This window comes from Pelobates fuscus, chromosome 7 (assembly GCF_036172605.1).
Source record: "Pelobates fuscus isolate aPelFus1 chromosome 7, aPelFus1.pri, whole genome shotgun sequence".
Classification (NCBI taxonomy): Eukaryota; Metazoa; Chordata; class Amphibia; order Anura; family Pelobatidae; genus Pelobates; species Pelobates fuscus.
This window is the reverse complement of record NC_086323.1, coordinates 1,909,563-1,930,915: the sequence shown is the minus strand read 5'-3', so window position 1 is coordinate 1,930,915 and position 21,353 is coordinate 1,909,563. Positions and strand designations below refer to the sequence as shown.

The 21,353-nt window shown below is 46.3% G+C and overlaps 1 protein-coding gene across 3 annotated transcripts in view; it reads right to left on the bottom strand.

Annotated features, from left to right (window-relative positions):
• Nucleotides 1–21,353, bottom strand: part of SPATA1 (spermatogenesis associated 1) — a 124,677-nt gene that overhangs the window by 63,544 nt on the left and 39,780 nt on the right. For all 3 annotated transcript variants that reach the window (XM_063427623.1, XM_063427624.1, XM_063427626.1), the window contains exon 3: nucleotides 7,089–7,206. In XM_063427623.1, coding sequence (XP_063283693.1) covers nucleotides 7,089–7,206 — 118 coding nt within the window. The remainder of the gene's footprint in view (nucleotides 1–7,088; nucleotides 7,207–21,353) is intronic.

Sequence of the window (21,353 nt, the reverse complement as noted above, 5' to 3'; positions counted from 1 at the left end):
GAGCCTTGTCTCGTTCTTGGGGGGATTCACTGTATGCTGTTGGAGATTGATTGCTAGGAGTGTAAGCTGATGTATGCTTTTCCTATTCGTCTGCTAGCAGCTATTCGTGAGGTTCCAGCTTGGAGTGCTATCTCATTCCCTGGTATACAGTTCGGGAGTTTGATGCATTCGCCTATATCCAATTCGTGAGTTTTGATGTTCTGCAGTAGCTGTGCTTTTCTGTAAAAAGGGGATTATCGCCTAAACGGATTTTATTCCCTTTTATGCTGAAACGGTCCGTTGCAGCCCCCTACTGACCAATAAAGTGAGCGCCCCTTCAATTATCGGACACTAATTATTGCAGATACTGCCCCCTACTGACACCCTGAGTGAGTGCTACTTTAATTATCAGACACTACTTCCTGCAGACACTGTATCCTAGTGACCCATAGAGTGAGCGCCCCTTTAATTAACAGACTACTTCCTGCAGACACTGCCCCCTAGTGACCCATAGAGTGAGCGCCCCTTTAATTATCAGACACTACTTCTTGCAGAGTAAATGGTGAGAACCGCACTCATTCCCAACAGCCAAGGGTGCTCCAGCGCAGGACCAGCAATCCCAGAATAATAGGTAGAGAAGAAAAACTCACAGGCACTCCAAATTAAAGCCGCAGGCAGTTTTATTGTAACAGAGTGTAACACAACGTTTCGATCGTAAAGGTCTTTTTCAAGCTGACACCACATAGTGAAAAATGTGCTTATATAGCAAACAGGAAATCAGTTAATAATCCAATCAACTAATTAATAGGAATTACTAATTGATACAAAACAATTAAAACAAAGCATGTTTTTTTAAAAAACACATACCAATGCCAATAGTGTTACAAAATCAATACAAGGATCAAATCCATAATGAATTCATTAAATCAAAAAAATCATAACCAGTAATACATCAATCACTTAATAAAACATGAATCACTGGGGGCGGGGCCTGACAGCCAAGATGGCCAGACATGTTTGCTACTAGCTCCTCCTAAACTATACTAAAAAAAGCTAAAAAACTGTGGCAAAACCTGAGAAACTCGGCCCTAGGCAACCAGGGGAGCACCCTCACTACACTCCACTACTCCCTAAGCTTGAATTTGGGTGACCCGATGGAAGCACATGGAGCCTCAGCTCGCGGCCTATTACGGTCGACGGTCAGGGTGCTTGGGGAGACGGCCGATCTCCCGACCCTGGACTCCAGGCAGCCAAAAGAGTCTGCACAGCCCTGTCCCCCCCCCTTGGACCCGCGGGCGATATCCTGGTCCCCTCTGAGTGCCACCTCACCTCAGCAAGGTCGACAAGACGGAGTAATGACCCTGGAACCGCATGGTCACCAAAGATGGCGGATGGTCTAAGGGGTAATCGAGAAAAAGAGCCCTTGGAGACTGCCTTTGAAAAGTTCTGGCAGGCATTCTGGCTCCGCACGAAACTCCAGGCACACCGACCAACCTCTCATGCACAACGCGAAACCCTAACTACAAAGGAGGCTAAAGTACCTCTACCCAGGCACAAGGCCTGCTCAACGCTGACGACAGCCCGACGTCCTCTAGCCCAGAGAAGCCCCCGGCTTACCGTGGCCCGATTCCGACGACACTCGAGGGCACCTCTCCAAGTGACAAAGCCCAACCCAGACCCACAGCGAGATACAGCCACGCCACGATCACACAGGCGAGACCCAGGCGCAACACGGCAGGGAGAGAGCCAAAAGCAGGGACTTCCGCAGCAACACCACTCCCGAGGACCGGACCCGGCAGGAGTCCGAGAGCGATTAGCACTACAGCTCAGGAGGGGTCGCCCACATACCCACAAAAGGACTTACCTCCACAAGCACCTCAGAAGGCACATACCCGGGCACGTGTGAAGCTCCACACTCATCCCCGACAACGAGTCAAGCATGCACATAGAGCCGTGACATGGGATGTAGGCACTATGGACTGCCATGGGACTCAGGGTGGGGGGCTCGAAGTTACGATCCTGTTGCCTGGGGCAGACCGGATGCCACTGTTAGGCATAGGGTAAGCAGTACCTGGAAGAAGCAGCACTGCCCTCACTAGGGAACCTAGCAGTATCTCTCTAAGTCAAGGTTGATATATGACACTGCACATAGTTATAGTGGACAATATGCTTTTAAGTTTAAATGACATTACTGTCTCTGTTTTCTATTATTATTTGGCTATACATCTAACTATCAATGTGCTTGTTGTTAGTCAGGCTGGAATGACAGGCTACTCTTTGCCCATTACCGGCTCATGCCAATCCCTAACATGGAAGGGCCCTTGCTAGTCTGCAAACTAGGTTAAGCTTCCTAGGTCAATTGCAAACCCAATTACGGTTTTCCCTTACCGAAACGTATATGTTATGATGATTTAGACCAGCTGTCATTGTATAAAATGCATGTCCCTCTCTTAAGCATAGATAAGCATAACCAAACCAATATCGAGAAACTGAAACGATTACACTCAACATGAACACTAATCTTCAGCTACCGAACTAAACGTGTTTATAATTTATAATTGCATTGAACAATCAAATGTTTACGACTGTTTACGCTACTCAAGCATCTAAACTATTGTAATTCTGTTATTTCTAACTAAAAAATGTGCCTGACACTCGATTACCACAACCTGTAATGCAAATGTTCATTATTGTACCCCAATGTCGCTGTTGTGGCGCACCAAGGCGTATTGTTACTTTTGTGCACACCAAAAATAAAGAATTACAAAAAGAAAAAAAAACATGAATCACTATACACTTATATAGTTGCTAGGAATCTAGAGTGTGTATAAGTAAAGCATCCTATTATGACATAAAAAACGTTTAAATAATTACCTATAAGTGTATAAGTGTGCCCCTTTAATTATTAGACACTACTTCCTGTAGAGACTGCCACCTAGTGACTCATAGAGTGAACGCCCCTTTAATTATCAGAACACCACTTCCTGCAGACACTGCCCCCTACTGACCAATAGAGTTATCGCCCCCATTAATTATCGGACACTAATTATTGCAGATACTGACACCCAGAGTGAGTGCCCCTTTAATTATAAGACACTACTTCCTGTAGACACTGCCACCTAGTGACCCATAGAGTGAACGTCCCTTTAATTATCATACACCACTTCATGCAGATACTGTCCCCTAATTACCCATAGAGTAAGCGCCCCTTTAATTATCAAACACTACATTCTGCAGATACTGCCCCCTAGTGACCCATAGATTAGGCGCCCCTTTAATTATCAGACATTGATTACTGCAGATACTGCCCCCTATTGATCCATTGAGTTAATGACCCTTTAATTATAAGACACGACTTCCTGTAGACACTGCCACCTCGTGACCCATAGAGTGGACACCCCTTAAATTATCAGAAGACCACTTCCTGCAGACACTGCCCCCTACTGACCAATAGAGTTATCGCCCCCATTAATTATCGGACACTAATTATTGCAGATACTGACACCCAGAGTGAGTGCCCCTTTAATTATAAGACACTACTTCCTGTAGAGACTGCCACCTAGTGACTCATAGAGTGAACGCCCCTTTAATTATCAGAACACCACTTCCTGCAGACACTGCCCCCTACTGACCAATAGAGTTATCGCCCCCATTAATTATCGGACACTAATTATTGCAGATACTGACACCCAGAGTGAGTGCCCCTTTATTTATAAGACACTACTTCCTGTAGACACTGCCACCTAGTGACCCATAGAGTGAACGTCCCTTTAATTATCATACACCACTTCATGCAGATACTGTCCCCTAATTACCCATAGAGTAAGCGCCCCTTTAATTATCAAACACTACATTCTGCAGATACTGCCCCCTAGTGACCCATAGATTAGGCGCCCCTTTAATTATCAGACATTGATTACTGCAGATACTGCCCCCTATTGATCCATTGAGTTAATGCCCCTTTAATTATAAGACACGACTTCCTGTAGACACTGCCACCTCGTGACCCATAGAGTGGACACCCCTTAAATTATCAGAAGACCACTTCCTGCAGACACTGCCCCCTAGTGACCAATAAACTGGACGCCCCTTTATTTATCATACATTACTTCCTGCAGATACTGTAAAAAACCCAAATGGCTGATAACTTGTCAGCGAGCAGCCTACAGGATAAATGGGGTTATTCTGATCGTCATGCGCTCGCTGATAAACCTCTGATTCCGATGCTGTAAATTTGTTTGGATGCGGATATTAGTAATTTTTCAAACTAATCAGAACCGACCGAATCCAGAATGCATTTAACTTTGGTTAATATGAAAGTTGCCAATGCGGTCAGAATTAGGTTGTTTTCACCAGATTTTGTTCTTTCTGACAAAATCTAAAGTTTTAGTGAATAACCCTGTATATCTGATCTAATCAGGGGCGGACTGACCGGTCGGGCACTTCGGACGTGGTCCGAGGGCCCGGCCGGGAGGGGGGCCCGCCGCAGCCGTGCACATAATGTGCACGGCTGCAAAGTTATTTCAGTGTGGAGATCGGGGAGATCGGGGCCCGGGCCGGCGCTGTAATATCCACTTACTGCTGTTTCAGGAGGAGGAGGGGCCCGGTCCTGTGCGCGGAGGCGCGTCGATGTCACTACGTGACGTGATGACGTCGACGGGCGCCGCCTGCACGGGACCGGAATCCACATGGGTCGGTCATCTTCACATCCCAGGCCCAGCAACCAGCCAGGTAAGCCACAGACCCCCAGGCCCCCGGCCAGCCACAGACCCACAGGGCCCCCGGCCAGCCACAGGGCCCCCGGCCAGCCACAGGGCCCCAGCCACAGGGCCCCAGGGCCCCAGCCACAGGGCCTCAGGCCCCAGCCACAGGCCCCCAGGGCCCCAGCCACAGGCCCCCAGGGCCCCAGCCACAGGGCCCCAGCCCAGCCAGCCACAGGGCCCCAGCCACAGGCCCCAGGCCAGCCAGCAAGCCACAGGCCCCAGGCCAGCCAGCAAGCCCCAGGCCAGCCAGCAAGCCACAGGCCCCAGGCCAGCCAGCAAGCCACAGGCCCAAGGTCAGCCAGCAAGCCACAGGCCCCAGGTCAGCCAGCAAGCCACAGGCCCAAGCCAGCAAGCCCCAGGCCCCAGCCAGCAAGCCCCAGGCCCCAGCCAGCAGACCCCAGGCCCCAGCCAGCAGGCCCCAGGCCCCTGCCAGCAGGCCCCAGGCCCCAGCCAGCAGGCCACAGGGGCCCTGGCCCCAGGCCCCAGCCACAGGGCCCCAGGCCCCAGCCAGCAAGCCACAGGGCCCCAGGCCCCAGCCAGCAAGCCACAGGGCCCCAGGCCCCAGCCAGCAAGCCACAGGGCCCCAGGCCCCAGCCAGCAAGCCACAGGGCCCCAGCCAGCAAGCCACAGGGCCCCAGCCAGCAAGCCACAGGGCCCAGCCAGCAAGCCACAGGCCCCAGCCAGCAGGCCACAGGGCCCCAGGCCCCAGGCCCCAGCCACAGGGCCCCAGGCCCCAGCCAGCAAGCCACAGGGCCCCAGCCAGCAAGCCACAGGGCCCCAGGCCCCAGCCAGCAAGCCACAGGGCCCCAGGCCCCAGCCAGCAAGCCACAGGGCCCATCCAGCAAGCCACAGGCCCCAGCCAGCAAGCCACAGGCCCCAGGCCAGCCAGCAGGCCCCAGGCCAGCCAGCCCCAGACCCCAGGCCAACTAGCCGGCCAGCCAGCCACAGGCCCCAGGCCAGCCAGCCACAGGCCCCAGGCCAACTAGCCAGCCAGCCAGCCACAGGCCCCAGGCCAACTACCCAGCTGCCGACAGGCCAGCAGCCGGCGACAGGTCGGCCACAGCAGCCAGCCACAACCCAGCAGCCGGCCACAGGCACCCACAGCCCTGCAGCTGGCCACCACAAGCCAGCCGGCCCAAAGGCCAGCAGCCGCCCACAGGCCAGCAGCCGGCCACAGGCCAGCAGCCAGCCACAGCCCAGCAGCCGGCCACTACAGGCTGCCAGCCAGCCTGCCTATAGCAAGCCCACAGCCTGCCAGCAAGCCACAGGCCTACAGCCAGCAACAACACAGCCTGCCAGCAAGCCACAGGCCTACAGCCAGCAACAACACAGCCTGCCAGCCAAAGCCAGTAGGCACACAGCCTGCCAGGTGCAGCCTGCCAGCCGGAGCCAGCAAGCCCACAGCCTGCCAGCCAGCAAGCCCTCAGCCTGCCAGCCGCAGCCAGCAAGCCCTCAGCCTGCCGGCAGTAGCCAGCAAGCCCACAGCCTGCCAGCCGCAGCCAGTAAGCCCACAGCCTTCCAGCAAGCCCACAGACTGCCAGCCAGCAACAGTAATTAAGGTAAGAGGAGCCAACTTGGCCTAGGTATCAGCGAGCTATGTTGTGCTGCTATATTGTGAATAGGAACCAGAGTGTTGGAGAGACCCCCCTCCAGGCCCCATTGGACTCCATTGTAGTCTCTAATGGGACCTGGAGGAAATTCTTTCTAACACACTCTCTAAAGGACACTGAGATAGCCTCTGCTAGAATGCTCCCCCCCCCTCCATGGTCCATTAGCCCTCAATTGTAGTCTCTACAGGGGCCTGGAGGCGACTGTTTCTAGCAGGGACACTGAGATGGCCTCTGTTAGAAAGACCCCCTTCCAAGCCTATTAGACTCCATTGTAGTCTCTAATAGGGCCTGGAGGAGATTCTTTCTAACACACTCTCTAAAGGACACTGAGATAGCCTCTGCTAGAAAGACCCCCCTCCATGGCCCATTAGCCCTCAATTGTAGTCTCTACTGGGGCCTCAAAGGGATTATTGCACTTTTGTTCCTTGTGTCTAAAGATTGTGTAGGGTGTGGCTGGAGGCGGTGCATGGAGGCGGGACATGGGTGGTGCTTGCTGCGGAGTATGGGTGGGGCCTGTAAGGGGGCCCTTGATTTATTTTGCCCGAGGGCCCTGAGGGTTCTCAGTCCGCCCCTGGATCTAATCCAGAGCAGCGAACACATCCGGGCAGTTTGGGATTCTTTATTCTTATTCTATCTCCTGATTTAATAGTTGCCCTGAGAAGGTAATTATTCATGGACACAGATTTGTTAGTACTGTAGGTTTGTAGGTTTTTAGAAAGAGGTCAGAGATATTTACCAATGCCAGGCTTCTCCCAACGCACTTCAGGAATGCAAACTTATCAAACCCTGGATCGTCCCCAAGAAGTTCTCCAAGTCTCTCTCTCAGCGTCTTCAGCATCATATCGGGTGGTACACTTCAAGACAATGAAACAACACAATGAAAGACTATGGGAAAGACTTTGGCTCCATGGCAATTGAACTGTATGTGTGTAATCTGAGCGCCATTCAGTAATAATGTGCGTTCAGATCTGAGCTATCTGGGGATATGTTGCATGTACCTGTTTTATGCAATGGCTGCACAGTTATATATTTTTATGTTATGTATTGTCTTTTGCTGCCATGTGTTCAATGGAGTTTTGCCTCTGTTCTTGGAGATAATTGGATTACTTCCCAATTATCTCCAGGATAGAAGACTCTGTGGAACTGGTTTTGGGCAGAAAAGCCATGCTTAATTTGGTCAAATAGGACTTTCACATAACTTTTTAACCCCTGAACCGATTGCCCTGATTTTTGAGTATGTGTATATTTCAAGCATGCTGATTCTGAAAATGTATGTTTTATGTTTGTGGCATGTATATTTTGGTAGTTATTAATATTTTGTAAAAACTGTATTTCTCTGCCTGTGATAATTATATCACCCATTGTGTTCAGTAATCATATCACAGGCAGAGGGGAGGATTTTGTGTGGGAGTGTGTGTGTGTATTGTACGGATTGATTGGTTGTTCTGTAAAACCCTGTGGGCTGTACTATGTTTGTGGATTGGGAATAAAAGTACAGTCAGTTCTGCTTGACCTCAAAACGAAGTGTCGTCTCGTTATTGGGGGAATTGTATTGTATGCTGATTGCCAGGAGTGTAAGCTGATTGTATGCTTTTCCTGTTCAACTGTTTACAGCATTCATATGTTTGAGAGCATTCCTCCGGTTCGGTGGTTATGGTGTCGGCTGCAGTGCTTGGAGCCCTCAGGAAGTGCTAGGAGCATCCTTCAACGGAGGTACCCAGTCGGGGTGCCCGTCGATCCGTTACAGAGACAAAAAACATGCTTGGTAGGGTAGGCTTTATATAGGGGGACTGATTATAGACAGTAAAAGGGTTTGGCGCCCAAATGACGTCATTAAATGAAGTGCCTTTTCAAAATACATAAATAATTATACAAGTGTATAGATCAGAAGTCAGGGCAGCTCCCCTAAAGTTTGAGATAAAAACGAGGGTTATAAATACATTAAAAATGATGTTTAAGGTGGTCACGTGATCGGCATCCATATTGGGAATCGGGCCGATCACGTGACGTGCCGCTGGGGGTATTGCCGAGCTTAGGGGAGGGAGTGTGCAGTGATAGGTGGAGGGGGTGTGGTATGCGGCCGTGGGCGTGTTTATATGCCGTCATCATGCTGTGAAGGAGGGAGGGGGGATGCTGTGTGGGCGTGGCTAATGCTTAGAAGAAGTGCACAGGTTTATCCAATATGCAAATCTGACTGAAAGGGAAGACAGGGGAATGTGATCGGCAGATACATGGGAATAGTGCAATGTAGTTATAAATAAGGAAGGGGCAGATATATTATATAACGTTTAGATAAAGGAAAATAAATAAAATGCTTTAAGCACACTATTAATTGGTATTTGGGAAAGGCTAATTAGATAATTTAACTTAATAGCTTAAGGATAAAGTTCTATAAAATAAATCAATAAATATGCATAAAAGTAAATACTCAAAATACACAAAAAACAGACTATGAGGACACAGCCTCGGTTTATGTATCCACTATAGGCTCTATGTATGAGTTACTATGAGGACGCTGCCTCAGTATATGTACCCACTATAGGCTCTATGTATGAGTTACTATGAGGACGCCACCTCAGTATATGTACCCACTATAGGCTCTATGTATGAGTTACTATGAGGACACTGCCTCAGTATATGTACCCACTATAGGCTCTATGTATGAGTTACTATGAGGACACAGCCTCAGTATATGTACCCACTATAGGCTCTATGTATGAGTTACTATGAGGACACAGCCTCAGTATATGTACCCACTATAGGCTCTATGTATGAGTTACTATGAGGACACAGCCTCAGTATATGTACCCACTATATGCTCTATGTATGAGTTACTATGAGGACACAGCCTCAGTATATGTACCCACTATAGGCTCTATGTATGAGTTACTATGAGGACACAGCCTCAGTATATGTACCCACTATAGGCTCTATGTATGAGTTACTATGAGGACACAGCCTCAGTATATGTACCCACTATATGCTCTATGTATGAGTTACTATGAGGACACAGCCTCAGTATATGTACCCACTATAGGCTCTATGTATGAGTTACTATGAGGACACAGCCTCAGTATATGTACCCACTATATGCTCTATGTATGAGTTACTATGAGGACACAGCCTCAGTATATGTACCCACTATAGGCTCTATGTATGAGTTACTATGAGGACACAGCCTCAGTATATGTACCCACTATAGGCTCTATGTATGAGTTACTATGAGGACACTGCCTCAGTATATGTTCCCACTATAGGCTCTATGTATGAGTTACTATGAGGACACAGCCTCAGTATATGTACCCACTATAGGCTCTATGTATGAGTTACTATGAGGACACAGCCTCAGTATATGTACCCACTATATGCTCTATGTATGAGTTACTGTGAGGACACTGCCTCAGTATATGTACCCACTATAGGCTCTATGTATGAGTTACTATGAGGACACAGCCTCAGTATATGTACCCACTATAGGCTCTATGTATGAGTTACTATGAGGACACAGCCTCAGTATATGTACCCACTATATGCTCTATGTATGAGTTACTATGAGGACACTGCCTCAGTATATGTTCCCACTATAGGCTCTATGTATGAGTTACTATGAGGACACAGCCTCAGTATATGTACCCACTATAGGCTCTATGTATGAGTTACTATGAGGACACAGCCTCAGTATATGTACCCACTATAGGCTCTATGTATGAGTTACTATGAGGACACAGCCTCAGTATATGTACCCACTATAGGCTCTATGTATGAGTTACTATGAGGACACAGCCTCAGTATATGTACCCACTATAGGCTCTATGTATGAGTTACTATGAGGACACAGCCTCAGTATATGTACCCACTATAGGCTCTATGTATGAGTTACTATGAGGACACAGCCTCAGTATATGTACCCACTATAGGCTCTATGTATGAGATACTACGAGGACACAACCTCAGTATATGTATCCACTATAGGCTCTATGTATGAGTCACTGTGAGGACACAGCCTCAGTATATGTACCCACTATATGCTCTATGTATGAGTTACTATGAGGACACTGCCTCAGTATATGTACGCACTATATACTCTATGTATGAGTTACTATGAGGACACAGCCTCAGTATATGTATCCACTGTGACAGACCCATCCGTATGGACTAAAAATACTGTGTTCGTCTGTTTGGCCGTTTGCATGAATTCCCCCATTCGTATGCCTGGATTAAGGGAATGCATTTGTTTGCCGACCGAAAATACCGAACGGACGGCCACCCAGGAGAGAAGTGTGCTGCTAGTTAACCTATTGATCCCAATTAGAACGTTGAGGTTAACCGCAGCCACTTCTCAATTAAGACCGAAGACAGGGTGGTCGTCGTTCGTATGTCGACCACGAGGCGGCGGCCATTTTAACTATGCGAAAGCCCAGCAGTGTTCGATGATTATTTCATGGAACTCAAAACGGACACTTTTTCAACCGAACACCGCTGAAGCCATCGACCTCCCCTTCTCAATCGACAGAAGTATACGAATACCGGCCATTCGGGAGATTTAACAACACGAATGGACTTAACCCAGATAGCCGTCCCATGGAGTCGATCGCATACCGAAGAGCTATAACCGACTTTGACTCCATGGCGATTGAACTATGCGTATGGGAACTGAGCGCTATTCGCCAATAATATGCACTCAGATCCAGGCTATCTTGGGATGTGTTATACGAATGCAATATGTTCGGCAGTTATAAAGTTATAGATTTTAATGTGTTTTATAACTTTGAGTTAAAATGGCGATGTGCCTCTGCTCGGGGAGATAATTGAATTACTTCCCAATTATCTCCCGAGCAGAGGGGAGGAAACTGTGATGCATGTTGGGAATATTGTGGGGATGTAAGCCTGAAATGTCCCCATGTCCTTCTGTTATTCCAGTCTCCCATTTGGTCTCCTAGGGGAGTGTCCACCAAGTGGGAGACCTGCATAAATACGGGCAGGTAGCCCCCAGTAAACTCAGTTCGTGTTTTACCCTCAAAGCGGAGCTTGGTCTCGTTATTGGCGGGATTTTATTACCGGCAACTAGAGACTGTTTATTGGGATTATGTGCCGCTTGGAACCTATAGCCGTTCGGCTGTAAGTGGCGATTCGTATGTTTGGAGCTCAAGAAGGGAGAGAGCCGTACAGGTACCGTTCGGGAGTTTGGAGTGTTCCCTAGCTGGCGGTTCGCATGGTTATACTGTATACGCTACCAGACCACATTATTGCGACCGGGGAGCATTCACTAAACGGCGGTTTGTGCATTTATTACTGGAGGTACAGGGACATCCACTACATGCTCTATGTATGAGATACTATGAGGACACTGCCTCAGTATATGTACCCACTATATGCTCTATGTATGAGTTACTATGAGGACACTGCCTCAGTATATGTACCCAGTATATGCTCCATGTATGAGTTACTATGAGGACACCGCCTCAGTATATGTACCCACTATATGCTCTATGCATGAGTCACTATGAGGACACCGCCTCAGTAGATGTATCCACTATATGCTCTATGTATGAGTTACTGTGAGGACACGGCCTCAATATATGTACCCACTATATGCTCTATGTATGAGTTACTATGAGGGCACAGCCTCAGTATATGTACCCACTATTTGCTCTATGTATGAGACACTATGAGGACACAGCCTTAGTATATGTACCCACTATATGCTTTATGTATGAGATACTATGAGGACACAGCCTCAGTATATGTATCCACTATATGCTCTATGTATGAATTGGTCTGAAGACTCCGTCTCAGTGTGTGTCCAGTATATGAGGACACAGTCTGTGAGGACACAGTCTCAGTATATGTATCCACTATATGCTCTATGTATGAGTTACTATGAGGACACAGCCTCAGTATATGTATCCACTATATGCTCTATGTATGAGTTACTGTGAGGACACCGCCTCAGTATATGTATCCACTATATGCTCTATGTATGAATTGGTCTGAAGACTCCGTCTCAGTGTGTGTCCAGTATATGAGGACACAGTCTGTGAGGACACAGTCTCAGTATATGTATCCACTATATGCTCTATGTATGAGTTACTATGAGGACACAGCCTCAGTATATGTACCCACTATATGCTCTATGTATGAGTTGCTGTGAGGACACAGCCTCAGTATATGTACCCACTAGAGGCTCTATGTATGAGTTACTATGAGGACACAGCCTCAGTATATGTACCCACTATATGCTCTATGTATGAGTTACTATGAGGACACTGCCTCAGTATATGTACCCACTATAGGCTCTATGTATGAGTTACTATGAGGACACAGCCTCAGTATATGTACCCACTATATGCTCTATGTATGAATTACTATGAGGACACGGCCTCAATATAGGTACCCATTATAGGCTCTATGTATGAGTTACTATGAGGACACAGCCTCAGTTTATGTACCCACTATATGCTCTATGTATGAGTTACTATGAGGACACTCCCTCAGTATATCTACCCACTCTATGCTCTATGTATGAGTTACTGTGAGGACACAGCCTCAGTATATATATCCACTATATGCTCTATGTATGAGTTACTATGAGGACACGGCCTCAGTATATGTATCCACTATAGGCTCTATATATGGGTTACTGTGAGGACACAGCCTCAGTATATGTACCCACTATATGCTCTATGTATGGGTTACTATGAGGACACCGCCTCAGTATATATGTCCACTTTATGCTCTATGTATGAGTTACTATGAGGACACTGCCTCAGTATATGTATCCACTATAGGCTCTATGTATGAGATACTGTTAGGACACAGCCTCAGTATATGTATCCGCTATATGCTCTATGTATGAGTTACTATGAGGACACAGCCTCAGTATATGCACCCACTATATGCTCTATGTTTGAGTCACTATGAGGACACAGCCTCAGTATATGTATCCACTATATGCTCTATGTATGAGTTACTGTGAGGACACAGCCTCAGTTTATGTATCCACTATATGCTCTATGTATGAGTTACTATGAGGACACAGCCTCGGTATATGTATCCACTATAGGCTCTGTGTATGAGTTACTATGAGGACACAGCCTCAGTATTTGTACCCACTCTATGCTCTATGTATGAGTTACTGTGAGGACAAAGCCTCAGTATATGTACCCACTATATGCTCTATGTATGAGTTACTATGAGGACACTGCCTCAATATATATATATCCACTATAAGCTCTATGTATGGGTTACTATGAGGACACAACCTCAGTATATGTATCCACTATAAGCTTTATGTATGAGTTACTATGAGGACACAACTTCAGTATATGTATCCACTATATGCTGTATGTATGAGTTACTATGAGGACACTGCCTCAGTATATATATATATCCACTATAAGCTCTATGTATGGGTTACTATGAGGACACAGCCTCAGAATATGTATCCACTATATGCTCTATGTATGAGTTACTATGAGGACACAGCCTCAGTATATGTACCCACTATATGCTCTATGTATGAGTTACTGTGAGGACACAGCCTCAGTATATATATCCATTATATTGTCTATGTATGAGTTGATCTGGAGACTCTGTTATTTATATGCTCTGAGTCGCTGTGAAAACACAACCTCAGTACATGTCCTCTACATGCTCTATAGGTAAGATGGTGTGGAGACATTGCTGTAACGGAGTGCAATATTAAAATCCACGATCTCCGTTGGTATTAAGGGTAAATCCACAGTCAGCACTGAAAAGTATGGCAACATCCCAAGTCCCCCCCAGTAACCAGACAAAACACAGTTCTGGGAGTCAACTGAGGTCTTTATTCACAGGCTTCCATATTTATACAATTCCCCATGCAAGGGGTTTCCAGACAGACTTAGCAGGGGTAATACAGTAGGGGACTACATGGGGGACTTAACATCCTGGACATTTCTCCCATCAAGCACTGCTGCACGAGAGGGATACTCCCACTGGAATACACCGTTAAGTGGATTATCCCTCCGTGCAGCAAAACCGACAATTCACAGTAAAATCCATAACTTCTATATAAATGACTCTTTTTGCACGAATGGATGGTCGGTAGATAGCTGGGGTCTGGGGTTATATTTTGTGAGAATACCGCTCAGATCCCAGCTAAAACTACCGAACAGTGCACGAAATAGACTTAACCATCGAGTCCGGTTTAACCCCTTAAGGACACATGACATGTGTGACATGTCATGATTCCCTTTTATTCCAGAAGTTTGGTCCTTAAGGGGTTAAAACTACCGAACACCGATGGGGAACATTGCTGTGATACGAGCGGAACTCCCGACCGCTCTGGAAGTCCAGCTGTGTTCGTGTCGTCGAGTAGCCGTTTTCAGTTGCAGGCACTCGACGCTGAAGAGACAAAGGATCCAAGATGGCCGACCGCCGCGTGGTCGGTAGTCGGATGACGGCCACCTAGGAGAGCATTTAATTACGGTTAACAAGCGCCACACGTCCCTTAATGTGTGGTCTATCAGGGGGGCCCATATTCGTTTCACGAACGGCCCGGATAGTCGCTGTTCGTGAAACGAAGTACATGAATGCTAGTGGCTTACGGCTGCTAGCATACGAATTACAATGGCCACATAAGATACAGCCAAATACATACACAACACAGCAGAAAATACAGACAACCTTTTGACATATAACGTCCAGTGTTCTAGAAGTGGCTAGGTTTGCCACAATTGCTTCAGTGTATCTGTTCTCTATATGCTTTATGTATTAGTGGAAACGCAATATATGTGAATAATATAAGTACATCCGCTATATGAGTCCAATCTAATACTGGTTCTATGTGTGGGTTGTGAATCACAACCTCAGTATATGTGAGTGGTATATTATGTGAATGAAGTTCTGTTAAAACACAGCCTCAGTTTATCTCACTCATATCATCTTAATATGGGTGCAGGCATAGTGTCACTGTATATAGCAGAGGTAGGCTATGTATGATTACTGTTTAAACAGACTCAGTATATGGGACTTGTGAAGGACTTTTATGCAATTGCCTATATGCTTCAGTTTAATTCTCTCCCTGCTATTTTAAGGTCTATATTGTTCGGTTCCTAATGTCAAGAATGAATGTATTTTAAAGTGTCTTTTGTCTTTTTGTAACCATGTGGTTAATGGAGTCTGCCTCTAGCCCTGGATAATTGAATTACTTTCCCCTTTGTCTCCAGGATAGAGGCCTCTATAAAATCTGCTTAAGCCAGATTTAGCCATGCTGACAGGGGTTTTAAAAGATACTTTACTAACTTTTGAACCCCTGGTCTGATTCATGCCATTTTTTTATATGTTGTTCCCCTGAATGGATTGATTGTGAATATGTATTTTTTATGTGAATGTGATGTCTGGTTTTATAGTTATGAATGTTAGGTAAAAAGTATGTTAAACTGTAAATGTTCTGGCCAGCAGATAATTGAGCTATGTATATTGCTAAAACTCAATTATCTAGCCTGGCCCAGAGGAGGAGTTTTGTGTTGCATAAATTGTGAGTTCTGTGTGCCAGTAAATCAGTCTTGTTCCAGCATTGAGTTTTGGCTCATGTGTGGATTATTCGGCGATTCCAGGGATATTTCTACTTGTGGAATATTGGATGATTTTACTTTTATGGGAAGAAGGGAATGCTTGACGGGGATATTTTCTACTACCGTCACAACTGGTTGGCAGCGGCGGGATTTTCCCTTCTACTTTCCTTTACACCAGGATTCCAAGCAGACACTGGGAACAGTGAATGGAAGGCTGGTACACCCTGCTTAAAAGAAATACACTGAAAGAACTACTGGAAGTCCGTGGAAGGATTGCTAGCAACAAAACCAAGTGGGTCATCATAGCAGAATTAATGGAGCTAGACCAGGAGAACTTGGTTGCAGCAACGCCAGCAGTACAAGAGATGGAGACACCAGTGATTCAGGAGGAGGAATCACCAGCCAACAAGGCAATGAGAGAGAAGCTAGCATGGTTCGGTCCGAACCCAACGGCGGATGTGGTGCTGAAAGTGATGAACCTGTTAGCGGAGGAGGCTAAACAAATAAGAGACGCAAAGCTACAGTTAGAACTGGCAGCAGTCCAACAAGCAGCCACACATTCTCCAAACAGTGAGTACAGCACAGCAGACACAAGGAAGATTCAGTTTAGCGCTTTTAATGAAGAAGACTGTGAAATTGATAATTACCTGGCAGATTTTGAGCGACAATGTAACCTGCACCGAATAGATAGAGGAGAGTGGGTTTCAATATTGTCCGGCAAACTGTCAGGCAAAGCTTCTGATGCTTTCCGGACCGTGCCAGAGCAGGAGATCCATAGCTACGCCAGGGTTAAAGAAGTGCTCCTGGCTCGTTATACAGTAACCCCAGAGTCCTACCGACAAAAGTTCAGGGACTCACGCAAAACCACGAAAGACTCTTACGTGGAATGGGCATGCCAGTTATCCCTGTCGGCCTCTAACTGGGTTAACAGCAGCCAGGCCACCACCGCAGAGGACATTTTGCAACTAATGCTCCTGGAGCAATTTTACGATAACATCCAGACGGATGTCAAAGACTGGGTGAGAGATCGCAGGCCCATGACTCTACCAGAGGCCGCTAAGTTGGCGGATGAATATGCGGATACCCGCAAGACAAACCCAGTCACGCCACGGGTACAACCTCCACGACCAACGGTGCCCTACCACCCACCAGCCGCTAGATACCGACCTCCTAACAGACCGGTGACATCTAACCCTCGCTATCCACGCCAGGAGGACAAGGAACAACGCTGCTTCCGGTACCAAAAGGTGGGTCACATCAAGCAGAATTGCCCCATGGACAACAACACCAGGTCAAATTGGTCTCGACCTGGTTACCGCCCACCAGCAGCAGCCCATTGTTTAGACTCGGCTTGGGATCCCCAGGAGCTGGGTCAGGAAGAACCATTGGGCACCCTTTATGAAGCCCTCATGGACAACAGGAAACACCATTGTCAGCTGGTCATGGTTAACGGAAAAACCACCCGGGGATTTTTTAATATGTTGTTCCCCTGAATGGATTGATTGTGAATATGTAATTTTTATGTGAATGTGATGTCTGGTTTTATAGTTATGAATGTTAGGTAAAAAGTATGTTAAACTGTAAATGTTCTGGCCAGCAGATAATTGAGCTATGTATATTGCTAAAACTCAATTATCTAGCCTGGCCCAGAGGAGGAGTTTTGTGTTGCATAAATTGTGAGTTCTGTGTGCCAGTAAATCAGTCTTGTTCCAGCATTAAGTTTTGGCTCATGTGTGGATTATTCGGCGATTCCAGGGATATTTCTACTTGTGGAATATTGGATGATTTTACTTTTATGGGAAGAAGGGAATGCTTGACGGGGATATTTTCTACTACCGTCACAGGACTGATATAGCTGGGCATAAGGTGCTGTTAGAAACTATCACAATGTATGTGGTTCATATAATCTGTATGCAGGTTGGTATTATTATATAACCCCAATTTATTCACATCCTCGGTAGATTTAGTATATACGAATGATCTAAGGTCTGTTTTGCGCTGAAATGTAGCACTGCCCAATTCTAGCAAATACCCTGTTGTACTGGGTAAGTAACTAGTGCCTACTGTGGATTTTCTATTTCAGTTTTTAATGAAGTCGATAAGGGAACATGCTGCTTATGGCTTTGTATTAGATTCCGTCTCCCACAGGTGTTTCAGGATAAGCAATTAACACATTTTACCACTTCAGATGGATTGCAGGTGTTACTGAACCTGTCTGAGTGCCTCTCCCAGGAGAGAAGGAGACCTGATTTCCAAAATGAAGCATGGTAATGTTTAACCCCTTAAAGGACCACTCTAGGCACCCAGACCACTTCAGCTTAATGAAGTGGTCTGGGTGCCAGGTCCAGCTAGGGTTAACTAATTGTTTTATAAACATAGCAGTTTCAGAGAAACTGCTATGTTTATCAATTAGTTAAGCCTTCCCCCTAATCCTCTAGTGGCTGTCTCACTGACAGCCGATAGAGGCGCTTGCGTGATTCTCACTGTGAAAATCACAGTGAGAGCACGCAAGCGTCCATAGGAAAGCATTATGAATGCTTTCCTATGTGACCGGCTGAATGCGCGCGCAGCTCTTGCCGCGCGTGCGCATTCAGCCGACGGGGAGGAGAAGAGGAGGATCGGAGGAGGAGAGCTCCCCGCCCAGCGCTGGAAAAAGGTAAGTTTTTACCCCTTTCCCCTTTCCAGAGCCGGGCGGGAGTGGGTCCCTGAGGGTGGGGGCACCCTCAGGGCACTCTAGTGCCAGGAAAACGAGTATGCTTTCCTGGCACTAGAGTGGTCCTTTAACCCCTTAAGGACCAAACTTCTGGAATAAAAAGGAATCATGACATGTCATGTGTCCTTAAGGGGTTAAGGACACATGACATGTGTGACATGTCATAATTCCCCTTTATTCCAGAAGTTTGGTCCTTAAGGGGTTAAGGACACAGCTTCAGAAGCTTGTCTTACGCTTAATGACACAAGCAATTTTTGCATTTTCTTGCTGTATGTGTTCAACTGCAATTTGCATCTCTCTCATTTATTGCACCGACACATATTATATACTGTTTTTTAAAGGACATAAAGGGCTTTAATTTGATGTAACATATATATATATAAATGCTTATTTATTATTAAAAAAATACAGATAAATGCAAAGAGAAATTAGTTTTTTGTACAGTTTTTGCAATAATAATGTGTGCCTAATTAGTGCAGGTTAAAGAAAGTAATTAAAAATAAAATGTATTTAGTTGTTCTGAATTACAGAATATATAATGTGTCTGGGATTTTCAGTTTTTTTTTGGTAGTTACAGGTCACAAAGCACAAGGAGTAAAATAAACTTTTAATGTGGAGCGATTTTAGAATTTGGTATGTTTGTCTTGTAAGCTTAATAGCCATAAAAGAAAACAAAATTGCCACATAAAAGTATATATTTATATAAAGTAGACACCACAGGCTATTTACCTAAGGTTGTTTTGCTACTTTCTAAGTAGCCATTTCACTGCCAATCTGTGCTAAATATTGGAGTAAAATTTAGTTTTTTGGGGTTTTTGGCACACAAACTTATAACAAAGAACTTCTCATGTGTATTTTGTAAAGTTGGTGTGTGCTATTCCTGGTTTTATTTTGTGTTCAGTTACTTCTGCTGAGTACAACGGTACCCCCATTGTATGTCTATGGCACTATTTCGTGAAGCTACAGTGCCATATAGGAGACCTGTCCGTTTCAACATTTACAGTAGACTTTTTAGAGACGGATTTAATGAGCCTATGCTTCAATTTGGGGTATAATAGTAATTTGACTGTTCAAAAAAACCTCACAAAGGCCAACCATTTGTAAAAGTAGACACTCCAGGGTATCTCATAAGGTGCATATTGTGCCTTAACATGCCCCCATTTTGTCACCAATATATGCCAAAGTATGTGGTAAAAAATAATTTTGGGCATTTTTTACATACGGATTGCATTTTTGCTGGGCATTTTGTATATTTCATATGTGCCACTAAGTTCAAACCCCCCAAATTATGCTCAGCTAAGTCTAAACAATATGCCCAATGTATGACCTAGACCAGGGGTAGGCAACCTACGGCACTAGTGCCATTCACGGCACTCAAGACGTCTTTGCACGGCACTCAAGGCTGCTAGAGCCAAACAAGCTCTGGCCTATCAGGAGTCCCAGTATCAGATATCTGCTAATACGAAGAGATGGTGAAGGACAATGCTCAATTTATGCGTTGCAGCACGTAGAGGGGATTTCAGATCACTTCCTCCCAGCACTTGTGAATGGGAATCCATACTGCAGTAGAGCAGCCTGCAGCTGCTGTTGCAGCTCCTGTCCTTGACCTGTACCTGGCCGGCAGGGTCCCCACTAGAACCCAGGGAAGCCACCCACACTGCTAGATATACACAGAAATGCAGAATAACCAAACTCTCATCCAAATAATATGAACAGCCCACACACAAACATACACACAATCCGAACAAACGCAACACCACTAAAAATCCACATGCATGCACACAACCCCACATGCAGCCTCTCACGTGCAATACCCCAAACAGCCCACACACACTACCAAACACACAATGTGACATATCCATCCACAAGCAGCCCTCATACACAGCCCACATTCATATGTATCATACACAATACCATAAACTATGCATGAACATATACAATCTAATAACTCATATACTCACAAATACAACGATACAAAGCAATTACAGTAAAAATAACACAAGCAGAATACGGCAGCATACACACCTCAATTTAAAAAAATAGGACGGCACGCTATGGGACATCACCATCCTATATCGGCACAGTGCTGCTAAAAGGTTGCCTACCCCTGACCTAGACACTATTTTGTGAAGTTACACTGCTGTAAAAGAGACGTGACAAGTTCAGGTTTTTAAGTGTGAATTTTCATGGAGGGTTTTGATGCGTCCGTGTCCCACTTTGGAGCACTTGAGCAGGCTACATATTACAACTACACCACAAAGGCATACCATTTCTTAAAGAAGACATCCCAGGGCAATTCAAAAGGCATGTTTTGAACCTTAGCGTGGGATCATTTTTCCGCTAGCTTGTACCAAGTGCAGTGGCGTACTAACGGGGGGGTAGGGGGGGGGCGGTCCGCCCCGGGTGCCACTCAGCAGGGGGGGTGCCAGGCTCTGTACCTCCTGCTCTCCGGCAGACCGGCGCTCAGTTTGTGAGTCAGAGCACAAGGAGGGGATTCCCAGCCTGTGTTCTGACTCACACACTGAGCTGCAGGGAGGCTATTTCGGAGTGTACCAGCAGTGGGCGCAGAGCCAGGTTGCTCCCCCGCGGTCACTCTGTACAGATCCCCTGCACCTGCTGCCTGCCTGGGAAGGAGCTGCTGCCCCTGCACCCTCCTAAATGGTAAGTAACTATTATACCCCCCCCCCATTATACCACCACCCTCCCTGCCCTTACCGCATTGCCATTATAA